This window comes from Mustela putorius, unplaced genomic scaffold, assembly GCF_011764305.1.
Source record: "Mustela putorius furo isolate JIRA1106 unplaced genomic scaffold, ASM1176430v1.1 tig00003903_pilon_pilon_pilon, whole genome shotgun sequence".
Taxonomy (NCBI): Eukaryota; Metazoa; Chordata; class Mammalia; order Carnivora; family Mustelidae; genus Mustela; species Mustela putorius.
In genome coordinates this window covers 1,985,100-2,000,201 of record NW_025422051.1, presented here as the reverse complement: position 1 = coordinate 2,000,201, position 15,102 = coordinate 1,985,100, and the positions used below count along the sequence as shown (strand labels likewise).

Below are 15,102 nucleotides of genomic sequence, written 5' to 3'. Positions count from 1 at the left end.
CACACCCCGGAGACTAATAATAGTAACCCCAGCCACCATTTACTTAGCCTTATTCCTACTACTGGCTCTACTTGCAGTATCTATTTTCATCTACTTAAACATCTGCTCAACAATCCTGATATGTCCATTTCATGGGGGAGGGAAGTGAGGCCCAGATAGTATAAATGGCTTGAGGGAGGAGGTTGAAGCGAGATTTAATCAAGGCCGGATTCCCGAGCCTGTCCTTTTAATCAAGTAATAATTGAGCCCCAGTTGTTTACTTTGCACTGTATAGGCACTGGGGAGATGCTGGTGAAACGAGACATAAAGATTTCTAACTTTGTGTAAACCTAGGTTGGAAAAGGCAAAGGAAAGAAGAAAGAAAAGAAAAAAGAAAAGAAAAGGAATAAGTTAAAGATAACTTCAGAGAGAGGTCAGAGTTATAAAGACAGCTAAAGGTTATGTTGGTGGAAATAATGATGGTGGGCTGCTGGTCTCTTTGAAGCCAACCTTTGAGCTAGGACCTGATTGACCAAAAGCCAAATAAATGTATGAAGAGCTTGGAGAAGGGCACTGGCAGCCATGGGAACAGCAAGTGCAAAGGCTCCGAAGTGGAGCAGAGTTTATTTTGTTCTAGAAACTCAGATATGTCCTCACAAAGTTGGAAAGCACACACTCAGTCTGGGGAAAAGTGTGCTTCATTCCTTCTATCACCCAACCACTCTCAGCAGCCCGGGCTGATAGTAGGGTGCCCCTTTCTTGGTTTTGAGGCACCCCAGGTTGGGGTGTATGTGCAGGCAGGCCCTTGGGTCTAACTGTCCTGGCCTTCCAGCCACAACTCTTCCCTCAAATGGGATGAGAATAAAACCAACGTTCAGTCTAGAGAATGTGATCCTCAGCATATCTGTCTCCAGGGAGATCCTGATTCCTGTGACCAGATGCCTGTCTCAGATGCAGAAATCAAGGCTGAGTCAGGAGAAATAGCTCACTTAGGATAACACACTTCAAATGTCATCAGCTTTGTCACCCCAACTGGGACCCCAGGAATCTTCCTCTCATCTTGCCAAGCTTCCAGCACTAAAGAAACGGGAGCTCCTTCCCTGTTCTTCATCTAGGGCTGTGCTGGTGGCCCTCTTCTGAGAACCAGGAAACAGAGGCCCAGCACTTGGGGCCAGGGCCTCCCTAAGATTGCAGAACAGAGAGCCTCTGGGTTGTGACACCGTTAATAATGTCTGTCCCCATGTACTGAGCAGTTTGATGCTCACCAAGCCCTATTCTCTCTTAGGCTGTGCGCTAGTGCAATCTCATTTCCATCACTGCTAAGGGGTTTATTCCACCCACCATGATCCTTTACCCGAAATTTGAAGTCCCCAAAGCTCTGGAAATAGCTTTCCCACGTACTGGGCACCATTTGGTTACAAAACCTAACCTGACTTAATGAGGGACAATTTTCAGTTCTGGCTTATCCCACTTATTGTGAACGATTTCCACACCTTTACTTGAATAAATATTAAGGTTTATTATTATTATTATTATTATCATTATTATTTTAAAACGGGGCTGCCTCAGACCTCGCTGAGAGTGTTAAGAAATACACAGCTTTCTAAGATCCGAAATATTCAGAATTCTGGAAACATGCCTGGGTTTAACCATGGCCTCAGCCATTTTTACAGCTAAGGAAACTGAGTCATGTGCTTCCCCAAAACCAGATCCCCGAGGTTCTGAATTGAGGCAGCACAGAAAGCATTCCTATTCCGAAAGCGCAAAAGGTCCCGCCATTACCGCACATGGTACCCCGAACTGCCAAGCCTCAAAGGCTGGCGCCCCCCGAGGTGGGGCGCCCTGGGGGTTACGCACCCAGCGGGGAGTATCCTTGGCAGGCGGGGCAAAGGGGCTTCCGGGGCGGCAGCCACCTGGCCCGGCCCCCTCCGGCCCCGCCCGCTTCTGCTCTGCGAGGTGATTCACTCCCTCCTTCGCCCCGAGGGCCCCCTTCCCAGCCAGACGGCGGGCAAGACGGCAGGGTGTGCAGCGTCCCGAAATCCGCCAGAAAGCGAGTAGATACTCCGCGCCCCTAGGGACTCCGGCCCACCCCATGGCGGATTCCGAGCGCCTCTCGGCCCCCGGCTGCTGGGCCGCCTGCACCAACTTTTCGCGCACCCGAAAGGGAATTCTCCTGTTTGCTGAGATTGTGAGCGTCCCGGGACAGGAGGGTGGGCAAAGGCAGGGCGGAGTGGCTGGACCATGAGGAGCCCGGAGGCCCCGGGTGAGGCAGGCGCGGGTCTGGAGGCGCTCGGCAGTGGGGCGCGGGAGTGTGGGTTGGTGGTGGAGGCCCGAATCCAGGGGCTCGGGGCAAACCAGTGGGGACTGGAGAAGGTGGTCAGGAGCTGCTGGGCTACGGGGTGCCGCAAAGGGACCATAGCGCCTATGGGGGGGGCCTTGTGGAGGGAGACCGTGTGGACACATTGGTGGGATCCTCGGAGGGATCCCAGGGGGCTAGGAGGCCGGGGGGGGGGCCTCTCGTGGCAGGGCGTGGCGCGGCCTGGGCACTGGCGGGCGGGCTGGCTGCGCGCCCAGAGGCGGGGCCTGTTGGGGTGGGGCCCTGAGCCCTGGTCCTACGGTGTAGGGCGGTCCGCCCTTTACGAGTTCTTCCTTGCCCTTCTGTGGTCGGGAGGATGTCCTTAGCTCTTCGGGCCGCTCGGGGAGCCTGGGTTTCCCACCCTTGGCTTCCTGAAAGTGGGAGCCACTTTGATTCACTTGTAAAAGGGGTGCGACGCCTTTAACAGAGTCCTGCCCCTCCGTTGTCACTCTCACCGCTTCCCAAAGGGGTTGCCGAGGGAACCGCAGGTCCCGCCCCTGTCAAGGCCCTGAAGCTGGCGCCAGCAGTGCTCACCAAACACCTGGCAGCACCACTCCCTGCAGCCCGCCCCTATGCTGTAAGGGAAAAGGCGGGGGACCGAGGCACCCAGCTCTATCCCTTCCTAGGTGCCCCCGCCCCCGGGGCAAGTCACTTAACCTCTTAGTGCCTCAGTTTTCTCATCTATAAAATAAGGTTACTAATAATAGTACCCAGCTTATGGGGTTGTCATGATGATTAAGTAAATTCCTACTTGTACAGCCTCTAGAACAACTTTTGGGACAGTGAGCACAAAGTAAACGTTTAGCTGTTAGTATTTGTCATCTTTCCAGCCCTGGTAGGCATCGTCGGAGTTTGAGACCTCCAATTTAAGCCAAATCCCCTCAGCCCTGGATGCTGATTGGAGTTGGGGGGGGGGTTGTCCCCTTTCCCCTGTCATCCTTCCAGATATTGTGCCTGGTGATTCTGATCTGCTTCAGTGCCTCCACGCCAGGATACTCCTCCCTGTCGGTGGTCGAGATGATCCTTGCTGCTATCTTCTTTGTCATCTACATGTGCGACCTGCATACAAAGATACAGATCATCAACTGGCCTTGGAGTGTGAGAAAGGGGCAGGACTAGGGAGGAGCCCCGGGGCAGTTGGGATGGTCCTGGGACCGAAGATGCTAACTTCCCCTCTTCTCCCCATGCCTCACAGGACTTCTTCCGAACCCTCATAGCGGCCATCCTCTACCTGATCACCTCCATTGTTGTCCTTGTTGAGGGAGGAAACCACTCCAAAATCATCGCAGGGGTAAAAGCCACAGAGGCAGCTCCAAGGCAAAGATAGGGGTTAGAGAATCCAGGGCCCAGTTCTGCTTCTGCTTTTGGGAGAAAGTATATGGCCCTTAGCAGGTCACACTTGTCCTCAGAGCCTGCAGGAAGGTCTGGACCATGCTCTGGTTGTCCTCCGGAGATCATGATTTTCCACGAAAGGCCATGCCTTGTCCAACACAGGGACCTCTGTGGAAAGCACAAAGAGGTGGCCCCTTTGTCAACACACGAGACTACTATCCACTAGAACTTTGTCTTGAATGTGCCATGTGCATGGTGCCACTGACGTGTGGGGCCACTGTGTGGTTACCCTGTGTTGGGAGGTTCTAGGAGGAGGGAGGATGGGGTTGGTTCCCATCTCCTGGCTTGTCCCTGGGGCTCTCTGGCTTCCTGATCTGGGGTTTTAGTCACCATCCCTGCATGGGAGCAGTCATTGGAGGTGGTAGATACAAGGAAGCAAGAGGCTGAGTAGGCTGACGGACCTAATACAACCTCCCTTGTGCCCATCCCCACCCTCAGGTACTGGGCCTACTTGCCACAAGCCTCTTTGGCTATGATGCCTACATCACCTTCCCCTTGCGGCAGCAAAGACATACAGCAGCTCCTACTGGTAAGTGTGTGTGTTAGTGGGGGGAGTGTTGCTGGGGGTTTGAGTAGGAAAGGGGGTCTCCCACGGGCATAAATACTGATGATACTGATGGCTTTAGCCCATGAGTACGGTAAGCTTCAGTATTCCTTGTCTGGAAATGGGCATAGGATCCTGCCAATGCTTTCCTCTCTTTTCCTCACTTGCAGACCCTGCAGATGGCCCGGTGTAGGTGAACTCCCTTCATTTCTCTCTGAAGCCTGCAAATAACACTTCCTTCGAGTAACTCCTCCCTGCCCCGACAACACTCCCAGCCAACTCCCAGCCTCTTACTGAAGTACAAGTGCCTTTATTGGGAGAATCTGTCTTCCTAGCTGCCAGTCCCTCCTGGGTGTGGCCACCTTTATGGGTGTGCCTCTCTGTCTCCCTTCTGCAGCACCCAGGAGGAGACACTTGTTCTGCCTGGACTATGCACCCACTGAAGCCACAAAATGAGGGTGGGGGGGGCCCAGATTTCAGATTCTAGGCCCTAGGTTGTGACCCACACCAAATAAGCTCCTCTATGTGGGGGGTGGTTCTGTGGGGGATAAATAAACAGATTGTTACAACATATGATAATGAATAAATTAATCCTTTGGTCAAATGTGGATAAATTTCAAGCATCAGGAAGGGGAAAATTGGGGAGGGGACAGCTGGAGCGAGGAGGTAAAGAAGCCAGGCCTGTTTTACAGCAAATATTAAATTACTTCATTAACACAAACAGATGAAGGAGGAAGGGGATTTATGGCTTGGGCTGGGAGATGGGATCATCTCCACTGACGGGAGAAAAGAACCCTCCAGGACTACACTGCCTTCAAGCCACGATGCAGTTCTTGTCTCTGGCCTGGCGAGGCATCCCTGGGCGAGAGCTCCTGGGGAGCTGTGGAGATGGGGATTTGGGGGTTCCAGTTGCATTGTCCTTAGCAGGGCCAGGCCTGCAAAGATGCGGGGGCAGGGGGATGCGTTCCCCTAGGAAGAAGCCGTCCTCCTCTGAGGACTCAGAGCTGGGGCTAGAAGGTGAGCTGGAGCAAGATCCTGAGTCTGACCCTGATCCCAAATCACACTGGTGGTGGTGATGTCTGCCTGAGTGGCGGCCGTGATGATGATGATGGTGGTGGTGGCGACGGCGCTGGCGATGGGTGGGGCCTCTGGGTGGGGGACTACGAGGCCTGCGACGTTGTGCTGGGGGTGCACTCAGGGTCCGCCGAGGACCTCCTTCAGACACCAGAGGATCACGGAAGCTGACGCGAGGGGTGCTCTGGCGACCAAAGGCACCATCTTCTGGGCTCGGATCAGGCTGGCTGGGGAGTCCTGGGGGCGGCTCTGGGGGGCTGCGGAGCCCCAGCTCTGGCATAGAGTGGCGGTGGGGGGCCCCTCTCAGAAAGTGGGTGGGCTCCTCAGGGTCTGCAACTAGAAAGAGAGGGAGCAACTCCCTGTTATGTGGCCCCTGAGGGGAGGCGGGTAGAAGGGACTTCTCTCCACCTTACCCCGTCAGGACTGGGAAAGTGGGAGCAGCAGTTGGAGGGCGGCAGGGAGGTGGGGGGAGTTTGGGAAATGTGAAGCTTGGAGCAGACTCTGGGTGGAGGGAATAGAAGCGTGGCTTCTGACGTAAGGGGGGGTGACATTGACTAAAGTTGACCAAGTTAGCCATAGAATGGGGGGTGGGGCCTGGGCACGGAGGGAGGAAGGTGAGGGGTTTGGATGAAAGGAGGAAGAACTTGGGTTCAAGAGGGAACAAGTTGAGGCTAGGGGACGGGCCTTGTAACAGAGGGGCGGAGCCAGGGTTCACAAGGGGTAGTGTGGGCTGGAGACTAGTCCTAGCATGGTTTGGGGATGCAGCCTGGACGGAGGTGGGGGCGAGGCCAGGGATGCTGCCTGAGAAGGGTCTGGGCAGCCAAGGGGAGGTGTCCGGCTTGAGGTGGGGGCGGGGACTCGGAGAGGCTAGGCGTGCCTCCAGGGTTAGCTCACCGGGCTCCGGCTCCGTGCTGGTCCCTTTGCTCATGGTCTCGGACGCCTCCGCAGTGGAGAAAGCGGCTGTGGATGCTGCGAGAGGTGTGGAGACCGTGCCCGCGCTCCAGCTCCGGCGGCCCGTCCCGGAAGGTGTGGGCTCAGACCCCAGGCTGCAGGCTCTCGAGCAGAAGATCAGGCCACGGCGTGGCAGGAAGGGGCGGCCCAGGAGAGCTCGCCCGCAGCGACTACAGCAGAAGCAGCGGTCTGAGGCATGCCAGTGCTGGCCCTCATAAGCCATCTGACCCTGGTCCAGGCCTGCGGGGATGGAAGAGGGGGAAAACTGAGGCAGAGCCAGCAGGCATAGCCCTTGCCTGTCCTGAATGGGGCCCATCTTGGGAAGAGGCAGGGAATCTGAGGCAGGGTACCCCAAGACACCCTCCCTCCCAACTCTCCAGAATGGGGCTCCTTTCTGGAGGAAGAAGGGAAACTGAGGTTTGGGCTTCACTCTAAGTTTCTTCATTCTTTCTCTCTGTGAAACCAGCTGATGTCTCCTCTTCTCCTTCTCTTTCTTTCCCAGGGTGCCCCCTCCCAGACTGGGGGTGGGCATTGGACTCTTGAGATGTGGGTCAGGTGGATGGAGTGTAAAAGGTGGACCTGAAGGAAAGTTGAGGGGCAGGGCTTAGAAGGTAGGGCGGGGCCTTGGTGGGAAAGGAGTGGGTCTTAGAGGGCAGAGTGCGGCTCAGGAGGTAGGACTGTACCTAGCTGATGGAGGAGTTTTAGAGACTATGGAGAGTCTAGGAGAGTTGGGCCTCCGCCTAGGGAGTAAGAGGGTGACCACAGGGGGCTAGGGGAGCTGGGAATTAGGGGGAACCCTGGAAGTGGGCATAGATAGGCAGTGGTGCCTAGGGTCACACAGGTAGGGTTTCATAAGTCCAGCATGATGGGGGATGCTGGTGAGGGACTTGCAGTAAAGGGTGGAGGGCTATATGCGGGCACTAGACCACAAGTATGGACTATAACGGAGGATCCTGGTGGGGTGGTGCTACGGCCAGGCTTTCCATGTGTTGCCCCGTCCCTTTTCCTATTCACCCACCAATGTGCTCCCCACAGCCATCACAGTACTCAGCGTGGCGGGCCTCGTAGCAGGCGCAGCAGTGGGGGCGGCTCTGACGCATGACGTAGCGCTGCCCTCCCAGCGATGCTTCGCACTCGAAGCAGCAGAAGTGCCCCATGTGCCAGTGCCGGCCCTCGGCCTCGGTGCACTCAGGGGAGAAGATGATCTGAGGGGGGAAGGAAGGGGGGAGAGGGACACGGGCCACCTTGGCCATCAGAAGGGCTTTCCCCTGGCCCCGCTCACCCTCCACTCCCACCCCGGGTGGACAGGCATGAACCTCGTCACAGGCTTGGCAACGCGGGCGCAGGCGCTCTGCGTGGTGGCGGCCACAGTAGACTTTGCCGGCATGGTAGAAGTAGATGAGGTCCACCAGCAGCTCGCGGCACGTGGAGCACACGAAACACTGTGGGTGCCAGCAGGCACCCAGGCCTGCTCGGCTGGCAAACACAGCGATGTCGCCACCTCCGATCTGCTTCCCGCACTGCCAGATGACAGAGAGACGCTGCCACTGACAGTCAAACCAGATGGGGGTCTGCCGAGGCCTGTCACACTTGGGCCTGCCCCTGGCCAACTTCTGTGATCCTAACCCACAGAGACTGGCCCTTCTAATTGTGGGTGGCCTTAAAGGCAAGTCTTGTCCTTAGGGAGCTGGGGAAATCAAAGAGACAGGCCAGGGGGCACCTAGGTGGCTCAATTGGTTAAGCATCTGGCTTCAAATCAGGTCATGATCTCAGGCGGGCCGGGGATGGAGTTCCATACTGGGCTCCCTACCCAGCGGGGAACCCGATTATCTCTCTCTCTAGTTGTCACTCTCTCAAATAAATAAAATCTTAAAGAGAGAGAGAGAGAGAGAGAGTTAGGCCAGGCCCAGTGGGGGAACCTTAGCAACAAACCTCACCTTAGAACCTCAAAGGAGGATCTAGGGTCAGGCTCCATCTGCCGGGAGGGGCCTTGAAGACAAATTCTACCTGCCACTGGGCCCTATAGACAGGCCAGACCACTGTGGCTCAGTTCTTAAGGACATGTCTTAAACACAAGAGGACCAGAGAGACAGCCCACTCCTCACATCCACTGTGAAGAGGGAACTAATAGAGAAGGTCCACTAGGGCCTCCTTAGAGACAGACCACAGTCAACCTTGAGCTGAGAGGGAACAAGCCCTGTCCATCAGGGGGCCCTGCAGACAGATCTTGCTGGCCAGGGAGGCCTTAAGGCATGGTCCCTGCCTAATGGTGGGATGTGAGGAAAGGACCCCATCCACCAGAGGGGACATGAGAGACAGACCCCTAGGACTGAAGCTGCAGGCTTCATCTCTTCCCAGGGCCTGGAGCAAAGGCACTGCTCTCACCCACTGGGGCCCAGCCTGGCTCACCTCCTCACAGATGGCCCCAGTGATGGTCACGGGGAAGATGCGCACGGTGCCACGGCCCAGGTTCTCCCGCTTCCGTTGCTGGCTGAAGGCTCTGAGCTCTTTCTTCTCCTCCTCCTCCAGTGCAGTGCAGTACTGTGCCTGGGGTGGGAGGGTCTTCCAGGCTCCTCCCACCATGCTTCCCCACCCCGCCTTCCAGAATTTATCCACACTCAGTTCACCTGTAGGCTTTGGTCCAGCTGGGTGCTTCCTGCTCGACATCTCCACCCTTTACCTCCGCTCCCAGGGCTCAGCTGTGGTTTGGCCAAGGAATGGCCCACCTGTCCCTGCCTGTGTACACCTTTCACATTGGATGGGCTTCCCTTTCCTCCCCTGACCCTGTGTGTTTCTTTCCAGCTGCTTAGCATTTGCCCTGGTTGCGCCCTGCCCCCTCACTACCTGGCATGGCCTTCCTGTCTTCTCGCTCCTCACCTCACTGTCGTGTGGGGGCAGCTGGTGCAGCAGCTGCTTGATCCTGTATTTTTCCCCAGGACTGTTGACGTAGGGAACCTTATCCTCTGGGAGGCAGCTGAAAAATTGGTATACCTGGGAGGATGTGGGGGACGGGAGAGAACAATTGAGACTAGCGGTGAGCTAGGATGCAGCGGGATGGTGGGCCCCTACTTCTCCCTACTTCTTGGAATCACATCCAACCTCATGGTTATAAACTTTATAAATTAAAGTCATCGGAAGGGACTGTCTACTGACACTCTCCACCTTTCCTTCCTACAGATCATTTCCATCACCTCCCACACATGCCATGAGTTCCTTCAGGCCTTGACCCCACGTTTCTCTCCAGCTGCTATCCCCCATTTTTTCTTTTACAGCAGAGTTCCTCAAAAGAGCTGTGGGCACTCACCCCCTCCACTTCCTCTCCCATTGTCTCCAGACCCAACTCCAGTCAGGCTTCCCCACCCCTTCCGTCCCTGCTGCTCCTCAAAGCTGTTCCTGTCCCAGTCATTGACGATGTCCACACCTTCAGAATCCTTTTTCGGGTCTCAGTCCTCATCCAGCCAGATCCATAAGTAGCACTGAACACAGCTTATCACTCCCTTTTCCTGGAAATGCTTTGTTCCCTTGGCTTCCAGAACTGTCCTCAGTTTCCTCCTACCTTATTGGCTATTCCTTCTCTGTCCCCTTTTTGGTTCTTCTTCAAGTAACCGACCCCCAAATGTGGGAGGAGCCTCAGGCTCATCCATGGTTCCTTTGCCTCTCTCTACATTCGCTCCCTGGGGAATCACATCCAAACTCATGGTTATAAATACCACTTCATGGCTCATGCTTCACAAATCCATACCTCCAGCCCTGTGATACCTCCCTTGAGTGCCAGGCCACATGGCCACTCACATCTCTGATGGGCATCTCAGAACTCCAGATGGCCAAAACCGAACTTATGCTCTGCCTTGGCCTGTCCCCTGTCAGTTAATCCATCCCTCCTTGAGGTCATCTTTGACTCCTCTCTCTCACACACCCACAAGCAAATCCTCTTAGTTCTGCTTTCAAAATGTATCCAGAATCTGACCACCACTCACTACTTCCACTGCCAACATGGTTATTAGTCATGGTCCCCCTGCCTCGACCCTCATACCTATAGCCTATTTTCCTCACAGTAGCCAGAGGGGGAGCCTGTTTAATCTGAAAGCAAACCACATCCCTTCTCCGGTCACAACCCTCTTGTGGCTTCTTCTTCATTCAGAATAGAGGTCAAAGTCTTCCCCATGTCTCCCTCCCCACCTCTGTCCTCACTTCCACTCCCTCTCCCAGTCACTCACTCTGCTCTAGCCACAATGGTAATGGTCTCCTCACCGTTCCCCACACGGCCGAGCACACTCCTGCCTCAGGGCCTTTGCTTGGCTATTCCTCTTGCCTGGATAGCTCTAACCATGGATATATGCATGGCACTTCTTTACCTCCTTCAGGAAGCCCAAACATCATATTTTCATAGAGGCTGACCCGGGCACCCTATTTACAATTCTAAGATTTCTCTCCTTCACTTCTTCCCTGCCTTTTTTTTTTTTTAATTCCATAGCCCTTAAAACTATCTGACATATTTTTCCAGGTGTGTTTACTGGCTGGTGCTCACTTTAAGACTCTAAGCTCCATGTGGGCAGACATATTTTGTGTATGTCTTATCCACTGCTGTGGCCCCAGTGCCCAGAACAAAGTGTGACATGCAGTAGGTGCTCAATAACTATTTGTTGAGCGAATCCATTAATGGAAATGTGGAGAACAAAGCGCTGGCATGAGACCTGAGTCAAGGGGTAGAATAGGAGTGAGGTGAACAGGCCCCGACCAACCTGCTCAGTGATCATTCAGTATTCGCCAAGAATTGTGGGGGAATGATCACTGTGAGATTCCAGGGGGGTCAGAAGGATTCACATGGTCTCATGTTGTCCCAGAAATAGGATTCTACCTGAGTGTGTGTATGTGTGTGCTGTGTGTGCGTGTGCGTGTAAGCATCTACTGGAGAAGAAGAGTGGGTGGCGGCCTCTGGTCACCTGCTCTGGCTTGAGACCAGGGGGCACCCAGGCATACTCCTCCGAGGCACAGCCTGAGTCATCATCGGAGATGGAGTGGCGCTGGAAGTCTGAGATTAGCCGACACATGATGCGCTCCAGGTCCACAGGCACCGTGTGCACCGCGTGCTCCTCCCTCGGGCATTTGCAGTGCTGACAGATCTTTCTGAGGGGACGGGGATGGAGGTCAGTGATTAAGGGGTGGCTCCCTTGGACCCCTGAGCAGCCCATGAAGGTCCAACTAAGGGGCTGGGACAGATAGATCAGCACCACCCAAGGACTTCTGGGCCTGGGGGAGGGGCTGCCGTGGGTGAGACCCGAGAGGAGGGCAAGGCTGGGAGCTGGAGGCAGGGCTGTAGGGTCTGCAGGCCCGCCTATGACTTTTATCTCTGGGACTCAGGTCAGACTTTCCTGGCAGTGGGCCTGAATAGGGGCGGGGCTCTGAGTCTGAGATTGGAGCTTTAAATTCAGGGGGGTTTCTCCTCGGGACTGGCTTTGGAGGTTGTGGGGGAACTTTCCCTAGAGGCGGGCTCTGGCCTGTGCTGAGGCTCTGAACTTGTGGGCGGGTGGGGGCTCCGAGCCTGTAGATGTGCCAGCTGTGGACTCTGGGGTATTTTGAGATGTTTGGGGTACAGGGCTCCAGGGGGAGGACAGGACACTGGGTCCACGAGAGGAATTTTGAGTCTGAGAGGCGCTGGATGTCAGTAGACGATGCTCAGCGCCTTGGGACTGAGGATTTCCCTAGGGATGGGACTCTGGCGTGTGATAACCATCTGAGGGCGGGGCTATGGAGCGGGTGGAGCTTTCCTGGGAACAGGACAATTGGAAACGAGTCAGGGGGCGGGGCCCTGAAGCTGAGCGTGAGGCTCCACCCCAGCTGAGTTGCTCTGATGGACCCGGCTCAAGCCTAGGGGTGTGGCCGAAGCTTCTAGGGGTTTCCCCTGACGGCGGGGCCCTGACAAAGGGCGAGGCGCTTCATGGTCACCTACCTCCATCCATGCAGTAGGAAGCCGGGGCACTGCTCCCTGCAGGAGTTGCAGGGCTGGCCGCGGTCTGGGTCCTCCGCCTCTGGAGGCTGAAGTGAATGGGGACAGACGCGGGACCCAGCGAGGCGCGGGGGCGGGGAGAGAGAAGTCAACGCCCGCCTCTCCACTCCCGCGACCGCACGCTGAGGCCTGTCCCACCAGGGCAGCGCTGGGCAGGCTGGGACAGCGCCCGCAGCGCGGGGGAGGAGGGCACGACTGAGGTAAAGGCGGAGCAGCTGAGACCACCTCCCCGTAAACCCCCTTTTCAGGGAATTCCCTTCCCCCTCACCCAGCCTTGGATACCTCCCAACTGCCTCTGACTTCTTCAGACCTCACATACCCCTCCCGAACTCGGAATACTCTCCCCACCTGAGCACAGAGTCCCTAATCTGGGTGTCTCTTCTCAGGCCTCACCTTGGCCCCTTCTCTGCCCAGGAGGCCAGCAGGACTCCGGTTCCACAGGGTAGGAGTCTGCGGCCCCATCCTTACTCGGGATCTCTACAATAAACCTTCCCCTCTTTTCTGAATCTCAACAGCTCTCCCCTAAATCCTGGCTTCCCCCTTTCATACCCAAGGAACTGGAGACCCTCCTTCAGGATCTCAGGAGGCCTCTGATCCATTGAATAACCCCCACCCCAAGAAGCCTTGGTCTTCACCCTTCACATCCTAGGGCTATTCACTCCTCTGGACCACCAAACCCAGACCCCACCTAAAGACCCCCTCCAAAAGAAAAGCAACACTGCTATCTAGGAAGTCAGAAAGCTCCTGGCTCAAGTAGAAGCCTGGAAGCCCTCTTCCCCCACATCCTAATCCCTGGACCCTTAATATTCAGGCACCCCAGCAGTGTGACCTCACCCCTAAGATCGCCTTCTGTCAAAGTACAGGGGAAGTCCCTTTCCTCAGAAATTCAGGAGGTCCTCGTTCAGTCCAGGACCCCAGGATCCAGTCTGTTGGCCCTCAGAATCCCTTCCCAGAATTCACACGAGAAGGGAGCCCACCAGGTCCCTGGGGTGCTGATAGAAGTATGCAGAGAGGTGAGTAGGGAACAGGTGCCATCAGACCTGCGCCTTCCTCAATCCGCACACTTCCAGCAGCCCCAGCCCGTCCGTTCTGGGAATCTGGGGTTGGGGATTCCCAGACCCTCGATGGAGCGCCTCCTCGTTATCCCAATTCCCTGCTCCCGGGCCTCAGTTTATCCCTGACTCCCACCGCTGCCCCAAGTCTCGCTCACCGCGCGCCCGGAGCGGCGCCTCCGGGACCCACGCGCGAACATGGCGCGCCCGGGCAGGGTCAAGCCGGGCAGGGTCAGGCCGATGGAATCCTCACGGCCGTCAGGCCACCGCGCGTCCGGCCTGGGAGCTCTGTTCCGTAAATCTGACACCGGCGTGGGAGGAGCGCGCCCCGCACGGTCCGCCCCTGGCCCTGTGCTCACTCCTGGGCCAAGGCGCCCCCTGCCTAGAGGTGAGGGGCAGGCAGCCCAGGAGCGCCATATGGGAGAGCTCCCCAGCCTTCTTGCCCTGGACCCAAGCCAGGCCTCAGAAGGCATGGCCCACAGGGCCTCCCACGGAATAGTCTAGGGCTTGAGGGCTCTGCAGCGGAGGAGGGGGGACTTGGAAGTGGTGAGCTAGGGTATTTGTGTTGGCATTTCGTGTCCGTTTATCTTGGAAGTTCATTGGGAGGAGGGGAGGGGTTAAAGCAACCTTTTGGTGCTCCTCCCCACTGGTGATATTCTGAGGGTCTCTTTCCCCCGGATGAATGCTGCAACAATGATCCCCAAGCCCATCGCAGTCCCAGCTGGTGCTCCCTCGCCACCATCAGAGAGCTGGCTCTCATATACCCCCATAGCCTCCACTCCCAGGCCTTATCAGAGCCAGGACTATTTGAGATTTATGGGGGAAAGATGTGAAAGTCACTGGACAGATTCCGAGGCCTCACCTCCTGCTCCCTTCCCTTCCTTACAGGTCCAGCTGTCTTGTCGCCCTAAGTCCTGAGAAATAGATCTTAAAGCTTTCCCTCCCTTGACTTCCATTTTTCTCTCTCCAGTTAGATATCTTTTTCCCGGAGCTCAGTCCCATAGCTGGGAGTCTCTCCTTTGCCTGTCAGACTTCGCCGTGCCTCAGGGCTGGGAGGAGGGGGTCCCCAGCCTGCCATCAGAACTTGGGCGCTAGGCGGGGGTTTCTAATTAGGCAAGGTGGGGGCAGCAGCCGTCGGGTCTTTCAGCGTGGGCCTAGGGTACCTCCTCCATACTCAACTCCATTAGGCACATCCCAGTCACTTCCCACCTCTCCCTTCCCCGGGGAGGAGCCAGGGAGAGGTGAAAGGGAATGAATGAATGAGGTAAGGAGTCACCCCAGTGCTCCGCCCACTGGCCTTGCAGCCTAGAGGGTCTCCGAGTTCTCCAGCTCTGGTGGGGAAAGGAAATGGCGAGAAAGCTGGGTCTGAAGAATAAGAGGCGGGTGGGTAGGGGGAAGTCTCCCTGTGAAGTATAGGAGTCCTAGCCGGACCCCTTGGGGTTTGAGGACAGGGCTCCACAGGGCCTGGGAAGGGGTGTGCGGCTAGTGGGCCAGAATTAGAACCGAACCCTAGAAAGACAGGGCATTTGGCAGCCAGTGGGCAGGGGCAGTGGGCAGGGCTACTCAGAGCGTGACTGGGAATGATTAGATCGGCAACACGGCTGGAGGGACCTGACATGAGGGGGTGACTTGAACGGCAAGTCCAGCAGGTCAGGGGCGGAACTTCCTCTCGCCGCCTCTCCCCCACCTCTCTGTCTCCCCCCCCCCCCAGAAAAAAGACACACTGAGAAATCAGAGCCGGGAGGAC

The 15,102-nt window shown here is 56.4% G+C and overlaps 2 protein-coding genes across 6 annotated transcripts; one reads left to right on the top strand and one right to left on the bottom strand.

Annotated features, from left to right (window-relative positions):
- The first annotated feature begins 1,921 nt into the window (after nucleotides 1-1,921).
- PLP2 (proteolipid protein 2) lies at nucleotides 1,922-4,844 on the top strand. Its single transcript, XM_004755088.3, has 5 exons — nucleotides 1,922-2,167; nucleotides 3,281-3,433; nucleotides 3,531-3,626; nucleotides 4,166-4,256; nucleotides 4,442-4,844. Exons 1-5 carry the CDS (start codon nucleotides 2,072-2,074, stop codon nucleotides 4,462-4,464), a joined length of 459 nt encoding a protein of 152 aa, XP_004755145.1. The 5' UTR covers nucleotides 1,922-2,071; the 3' UTR covers nucleotides 4,465-4,844.
- Nucleotides 4,845-4,955: 111 nt separating this feature from the next.
- Nucleotides 4,956-13,668, bottom strand: PRICKLE3 (prickle planar cell polarity protein 3). Of its 5 annotated transcripts, XM_045068377.1 has the most exons (10): nucleotides 13,514-13,634; nucleotides 13,138-13,295; nucleotides 12,247-12,332; nucleotides 11,240-11,423; nucleotides 9,174-9,287; nucleotides 8,706-8,843; nucleotides 7,613-7,816; nucleotides 7,315-7,501; nucleotides 6,240-6,536; nucleotides 4,956-5,681 (listed from the first exon to the last, which is right to left on the bottom strand). In XM_045068377.1, the coding sequence occupies exons 4-10, from the start codon at nucleotides 11,345-11,347 to the stop codon at nucleotides 5,086-5,088; spliced, it is 1,644 nt and encodes a 547-aa protein (XP_044924312.1). In that variant the 5' UTR covers nucleotides 11,348-11,423; nucleotides 12,247-12,332; nucleotides 13,138-13,295; nucleotides 13,514-13,634; the 3' UTR covers nucleotides 4,956-5,085. The 5 variants fall into 5 exon arrangements, with proteins under 5 accessions (XP_044924312.1, XP_004755144.1, XP_044924311.1 ...); XM_004755087.3 differs by lacking the exon at nucleotides 13,138-13,295 and having other exon boundaries at nucleotides 13,514-13,668; XM_045068376.1 differs by lacking the exon at nucleotides 13,514-13,634 and having other exon boundaries at nucleotides 13,138-13,503.
- Nucleotides 13,669-15,102: the final 1,434 nt, after the last annotated feature.